This window comes from Centroberyx gerrardi, chromosome 14 (genome assembly GCF_048128805.1).
Source record: "Centroberyx gerrardi isolate f3 chromosome 14, fCenGer3.hap1.cur.20231027, whole genome shotgun sequence".
Classification (NCBI taxonomy): domain Eukaryota; kingdom Metazoa; phylum Chordata; class Actinopteri; order Beryciformes; family Berycidae; genus Centroberyx; species Centroberyx gerrardi.
This window is the reverse complement of record NC_136010.1, coordinates 22,375,707-22,382,582: the sequence shown is the minus strand read 5'-3', so window position 1 is coordinate 22,382,582 and position 6,876 is coordinate 22,375,707. Positions and strand designations below refer to the sequence as shown.

Below are 6,876 nucleotides of genomic sequence, written 5' to 3'. Positions count from 1 at the left end.
AGTATTATAAACTTGAGGTCATTTGATTTTCAAGAGGAAAAATGACTTACATTTTTCTCTCCCAATTACAAAAATGCATGCGAGCTGAATCACTACTTCTGAGTAAAAATACACTTGACTTTATTTACATCACCCTCCACAGAGGATCATTTCTCTCTGTTGCAACTGCAGATTGCTGAATTTTCAAAATAAAAGCACTGTATAAATTGTCAACAAGTCAACATTTTCAGAACAAAATGGCACTTGACTACTCCAGCTCTCACTGTGAAGCACACAGACAGTTGAGCTTGTGATTTCACCGAGCTATGCTAGTGAGTATTTATTATGCCTAAGCAAGAGGGGGTGGCTAGAGAGGTGGAGCATGTCACATTCAGATTTGGCTTTTTTCTAAGTTATTTGAACTAAGATTATTTGTTGTATTGTATCTTACGAAACACGCATGACCAGAAAAAACCCAGAACCCTGCTCAATCTCCACAGATGTTTTATTGGGTTCACAGCAGCAGCACGACACAGGACCATATCCAGGGCCTCTCATCATTAACATTCACTATGACTCATCAAACCAAATAAATTAACAAACAACAGCAAAAAAAAAAAAAAAAAGATTAATTCACCTTTCACATTGAGTATAATCCAGTGCAGGTCAGTTGTGACAGTTTGAACATGAGTATTAAACACTGTAGTTAATTATGACTTACCAAAAACAAAAATTCCCCATTAGAAAATGGAAACTGACAGTGACTCCAGCTCATGTTCGGGTAAGGCAAACAGGAGAGAGCATTCTGACATAAAGGGAAATTTCTAACTTCTAATGCGGTTTAATTTGTTTTGTCAATGGGAATTCAAAATGTTCTACATTGCCTTACCAAACATAAGATTAAATAGCCACAGTTTGTTCATCAAAATCTCCCTTTGATCAACAGTACTTAAGTAAGGTGCAACACCATTAGAGACATAAAATGTAAAGTACACACAGGATATGATTTATCAATCATCCCTAGAGCAAAATTAATTCCCTTAGCAGAATTAACATTTTTCTAGCTTGTGCCATCCTTAGACATCTAAATTCCAAACATCTATTCATAGACACTAACACGACTGTAAACACAAACACAAAAATGGTCATGTCAAAAAACACAAATTAGATTCACCAATAAATAGCATTTTCATATTATTCATGTTATGTCATATATTTTTGTCCCTCTATGTACAATTGTATCCCTTTCATGTGGAAATTATTGATCCACTGCAGCCTGAAAACTAGATTCTTTAGTCTCAGGGTCTGCCTTTTACAATATAAACAGGATTGCTATGGTAATGTATGTAGTATGTAGTGTTGATTACCCCGTTACCAAGCCAACCTGAATAAACCCTTATTTTGACAACACCACTACTTTGTCAATATAATGCCTAATGGAAGAGTGGAATGTATGGAAGAGAGGAGTAGGAGGTGGGAGTGAAAGCATGGAAATACAGAAGCATTCAGGGGACAGAAAGAAAGGGAGATGGAAAGTGAAAAACGGGGACGGACTGCATCAGGTTGTATGTGTGCGGTGTGTTACTCTGTCTGGGGCACAGAGATAGCCGGGCCCTTGGGGTCGTCGAAACGGTCCATGGTGCGGAGCTGCATGATCATGTGCAGGCCGTAGGTGAGCACTAGGACCATGAGGAGGCTGGTCATCAGGCCCATCCAGATGCCCGGGGTGAAGAAGCCTGCACAGTCGCTGGCATAGGAGAAGTCACTGCCGGTCACATTGAAACCTTGGATCTGTGATTAGGTAAGAGAGTAGGTAGGCAAAAGGACAACATGAGTGGGGAGGAAAAACATCATCTCCTTTATTAATATCCATTTCTATCTCTCTACATTCGCATTCATCTCAGAATCCAAACAAAATCGCTTGTTTCACCTTTTACGTCCTTTTCTGTCAGGAGAGATTACAACACCTATGTAATCCTACAAACATATCACATTTTGTGTCCTCATATCCCCAGAAAATCAACTTTTCGAGAACTGAGGAAACCTAGCTAGTTTTCCCCATTGCCGCAGTGTTTTTTTTTAACACATTACACTGCACTAGAAATGGCTTGTTCCCAGGGTCAGGCAACATTTTCTAGTAGCAAACAAGGTCTACTTCAAATTACAGTGAGAAAAATGGCAAAACTGGAAACACAAGGTAATTGCTGGAAACACATGATTTGACAAAGTATGCATGAGACAGAGCAAAAATGTTGGGGGGGGGGGGGGGGGAGGATACACCAGCTTACCTGGAAGTCTTCGAAAGAGACCCTCCACTGATTGGCCGGGTCTTTGGATGAATGTGGGACGAGAACGGGCCAACGGAAGCTGGTGACAGACTCGCAGCGGTAGGAGTACTCTGCGGGCGCGTAAATGTTTCGGCTGCCATTAAATGTGGCTTTGGTCCCATCATACTCCAGCTCCACAGCATCTAGCGTGAACCAGCGGCGCGCAGACACCTTGTAGTGACGCTGGCTCATAGCAAAGCTAGGTACACACATACACAGAGAGATTAACAGGTTTTGGAGGTGTACAGGAGGAAATTGTGGTACTTTTTCAAGGCAAGAAGTTCTGTGGTCACCCATTTCCATAAGCATTACTAGAAGCGAATATATAGTGTTGCAAGTTTTAATCAAAGTAGTAGAATTAGAAAAAAAGCTGTAGGCATGTGTATGCGTGCGTATGTTTACTGCGTGCACTCACATCAGTTTGAAGCTGAGATGGCCAAGAACATCCTCATAATTAAGAACCAGCCTGACAGGAATGAAACAGGGAATGAGGGAAGGAAAAGAGGAAAATAGAAAACACATGTATGATACAATTTCAGCATGTCTGTCTGCAAGTTTCCTCACATTAAATTTAGGACTTTTGAGACCGTTTTAAATGCTGTAAGAATGAAATTTGAGACCAATTTTGTCAGTGAAATAAATGTGAATAAAACAAGTGTAGACTGATAACATCGGGTTTTGCACCTGCACAACTGAATTTAAGACTTAAAATGCTATATTTAACTATATTCAAGATGTTTTAACACCTCAAGTTAGTTTAGCAATACAAGACATTGACATTTTTTCAGAACCTGCAGATACCCTCAATTTCAATTGAACTATTCAGTTGTAGAGAATTCAGTTGGGAGAGAAGCTTTGTTTGCTGGGGGGACTTTTCACAGATATCGCTGTAGTGTGAATGCTTGATTAACAATGTATCGTTATAGTTTATAGTTATTGTTCTAGATGTGAATGAGCCTTAAGACGAATCACTGCGAATGAATTCCTAAGGAGCCCCTTTACTACTGAAGTGAACTATGGCCATCATCTACCTTGATTTGGTTTGGTCACAGCTCGAACCGTGGAGTTTGGGACTGACGCCCTCCCCGAAGGTGGACGGGGTTAGGTCATGGTCTTCCCAGCGACCGCTTCGCAGGATGCTCACTGACAGAGTTTTCGCCCACAGGAGGATACAAGTGTTGTCACCCTCCTGGAGAGAGAGACAAAGAGAGAAAGAGAGAAAATAGAGGAAGAGGAGGAAGGAGCGGCATGAGAAGTGAGGGAATTATGCGTGACTGCTAAGTGAATGTAAGGGAGACACTGATCTGGAAGTGAAATTCTTTTACTAACCACGTCACCCTACCTTAAACTCCACTGGAGGATAGACCCCTGCCTTCTCCTTGATCTTGCGCTGCCTCTCCCTCTCTCTCTCCCTATCCCTGTATCCACCCCTGGCCTGCAGCAGAGAGCGTCCTCCACCCAGACCTGCCTCCAGAGAGAGAGACGCCGCCTCCTACAGAGAGACAGAAAGACAGAGATATGGAAGAGACAGAAAATTAGATTCAAGAACTCCTCATTCGCTCCATGTAACTCCTACAGAAAATGTGTTATTATCACTAACCTCAAAGGGCAATCATATGATACAGTATGATCACAGACAAACACACACAGGCACAAGCTCACCCGTGAGGGCCGCAGGGCTGTGTAAATGGCCGTGTAAGGAACAGACTGGGTCTTCATGATGCTCAACACCTGACCAATCACCTCATCTGGAGAAAAGACCAAAAAAAAGGTATATTTAATGGCACAGTCACATAAGCAGGGAGCAGTGTGTGTGTGTATGAGGTGTGAGAGGAGATGACAGGCCTGACATAGTTACTAAATACACCCTCTCTCACAGCTATAGATCTTCATGAAAATGTAGGAAAACAATTTACCTGCCCACCATCACCCTTCTTAAAAACATTAACAAATTGCCCAATGCACAAAATTACACAATTTTAACATTACAAATACAATACATATATATATATGTTTATGAGCCAAGAATGAGTCTACAAGACTACAGACAACAGCAGTTTGTATAGGAAGCACATTTTCAATGTGTTTTTTATCTGATGGTTGGACTCACCGTTCCCACTGAGAATCTCCTTCGCAGACATCAGATCAGCTCTGCAAGAGACAGCCAGGCAAAGCAGCAATGAGATAAAAAAGGGAAGGAAGGAAAGAATCAAGGAGGGAGGAGGGGAGGAAAGGGAATGGAATGATGGAAAGGAGAGAAGGATTGAGTGAGTTAGACACAATTCATAATGGTCAAGAAAATAAATAACTATAAAAACAGACAGAACTAAAGGGGCAACTGAAGCATAAATTCCCAAGACCACTAAGAAAGATTTGCCTTCATCAGAGACAACTAACTAACTGAATGTGACAGGTCGCCGTATATACATAAAAGTGCATGTTACAGTTATTGAATTTGTTATTTGTATTTATATATTAGTGTATGTGTTTGTGTCTACCCAGCGTACAGTACAACAGCCTAAAACAGCCAGTTTAAATGCATGTGTATGTATGTGTGTGTCTACGCATTATGTACCTACCCGGTGCCGTAGGGCAACCTGAACACCAGCAGGGCAGGTGAGGAGGCGTTGAGTCTCAGCTGGCTGAGTGTCTCGGGGTCCATGTAAAGAGGGGAGGTTTCTAATTGGTCCTGCAGCTGGCCAATCACTGCATTGGAGGCGGGCCAGGACACAGCAGGTAACACCAGAGGGGAGGGAGAAGACATCAGAGCCCCCTATAGGACAGGACAGAGACATGAATTAACAGACATCAATGTTACCTGAAATCTGACAAAACATTGGGGCATAGGTAAGAATAATAACCTATAGCATGGTTATTGCAAGTGCACAAAATACTGCTATTGCTGCCTTCTAATTTTTTGAGTGAGAACTGCAACTTACAGCCTGATTTGTTCAATCATTCTTTTGCTTGGTGCAGGAACGTTAAACTCATAGCACCAAACAGGATACGTAGAAAATCAGAATATAAAATGTAAATTGACTTTAAAAATTAGTAGGAGTGTCTGCCTGATCTACACAGTGTGAATAACATTGTCTCACCTCAAGGTTGGGGAATACACTATCCTGCTTGTTTCCAAATGCTCCTCCATACATGGTGAAGTCCTCTATGCTCATCTGGTGTGGAGGCAAGGAGAGAGATATCGTCAAATGAGCAGAGCTCCAAAACACTGCAGTCTTACTCAAACACACACAAAGCAAATGTACAGCGAAAGATAAGATGACAAGGCTCAGCTACAGACCAGCACCACTGAACTGGCAGGGATTCAGTGTCTTGCTCAAGGACACTTCAGCAGGGTGGGTGCCTGCTAACCCGGGTCCTCCAGGTGAAGCAATGTGTCTCAACCACTAACCCACCCTGCCTCCCCACCCTGTTGCTCTGGTTCTCAGTTTCATATACAGAATACCATAATCCTCTCATTGGAAAAAAAAAAAAGTAATAAGTAATGTGTACAATGGGGTTATCAGCTATGCTAAGAGTCAAGCCCCTCTTCCACCCTTCTAAACGCATGCATTTTCTCTTCAGTGTATTTGTGTGTGTGTTGCAATTGTGCCTTGTGAGGATATTCACAAGGATAAATAATGAGGAAAATTTGTCTACAGCAATGCTTGCCGTGTGTGTGTGTGTGTGTGTGTGTGTGTGTGTGTGAGTGTGTGCGAGTGTGTGTACCTTGTCCTGCAGGAAGAGCAGTACATTTCGTGGGCCCACATTCAGAGCTTTCTCCAGGTAAGAGCCCAGCTGCTCCTGTCCAACGATGTGACCTGCTGTAGGAGGCGACTGGGACGGCAGAGAGATCCTGGTGGAGATCCAGTGAAACAAATTCGTACACAGCGTTACAGCTGGCTATGATGCAAGCTACGGCAGGGAAATGGATGACACTACAAACTGGCACCCTTTAGGTGTCCTATGCGAAATAGGGGCAGAGCAGGTGTAATATGGATGAATTTGGCCTTGAACTGACTGGAAGGCTAACTAAATTAACTATTCAACTGTGTGTTAACGAATATTACCTTGCAGACACATCAATAACAGTCAACACCTTAGCTTAGCTAGGTACACGGACAAGCGAGACGGCACCTGACATTTCTTGGGATGACTGGAAGTTCTAACATTATATAAATTTGTTAAACAAGCCCCTAAATTTACATAAACCAGTTTGCATTTTATTCATAATCTGGCAGAGCAGAGCAAATAACCATGACGAAAATACAACGGCCGAGGCCAGCTTACATCAACGTAACGTTATACTAGCCCGGAGCGCTAACCAGAGCTAATACCAGCTAGCGTCGGCTAAAAATGAATGATACCGTTAACCCAGTGTCAGCTACAAGATACCACCACTGATGCAAGGAAAGAAAAAATAAAATAAACATGAATGCTCACCCTTCGCTTGTCCACAACATCAACGGCACCTGTTCATCACATTTCCCTGTGTTTAATATGTTTAATAAAATGACTAAAACGGCCAAAGACGTCGAGATGCGGTTGAGTACCATTGCGGTCGCCATCTTGA

At 42.4% G+C, this 6,876-nt stretch overlaps 1 protein-coding gene across 1 annotated transcript; it reads right to left on the bottom strand.

Annotated features, from left to right (window-relative positions):
* Window positions 1-466: 466 nt before the first annotated feature.
* Window positions 467-6,876, bottom strand: atp6ap1a (ATPase H+ transporting accessory protein 1a). The gene is made up of 11 exons (XM_071926436.2): window positions 6,747-6,876; window positions 6,033-6,159; window positions 5,405-5,479; window positions 4,886-5,079; window positions 4,417-4,457; window positions 3,969-4,054; window positions 3,649-3,798; window positions 3,338-3,495; window positions 2,722-2,772; window positions 2,268-2,505; window positions 467-1,770 (listed from the first exon to the last, which is right to left on the bottom strand). Exons 1-11 carry the CDS (start codon window positions 6,869-6,871, stop codon window positions 1,561-1,563), a joined length of 1,455 nt encoding a protein of 484 aa, XP_071782537.2. The 5' UTR covers window positions 6,872-6,876; the 3' UTR covers window positions 467-1,560.

What these genes read in the sequence shown, in the direction of transcription:
- atp6ap1a (XM_071926436.2), bottom strand. Translation starts at nt 6,871, where the DNA reads ATGGCGACCGCAATGGTACTCAACCGCATCTCGACGTCTTTGGCCGTT. An exon ending in GTGTATTCCCCAACCTTGAG is followed by an intron (nt 5,080 to 5,404) that starts GTGAGACAATGT and finishes CCTGTCCTATAG; the next exon opens with GGGGCTCTGATGTCTTCTCC. An exon ending in CAGCCCTGCGGCCCTCACGG is followed by an intron (nt 3,799 to 3,968) that starts GTGAGCTTGTGC and finishes GTCTCTCTGTAG; the next exon opens with GAGGCGGCGTCTCTCTCTCT.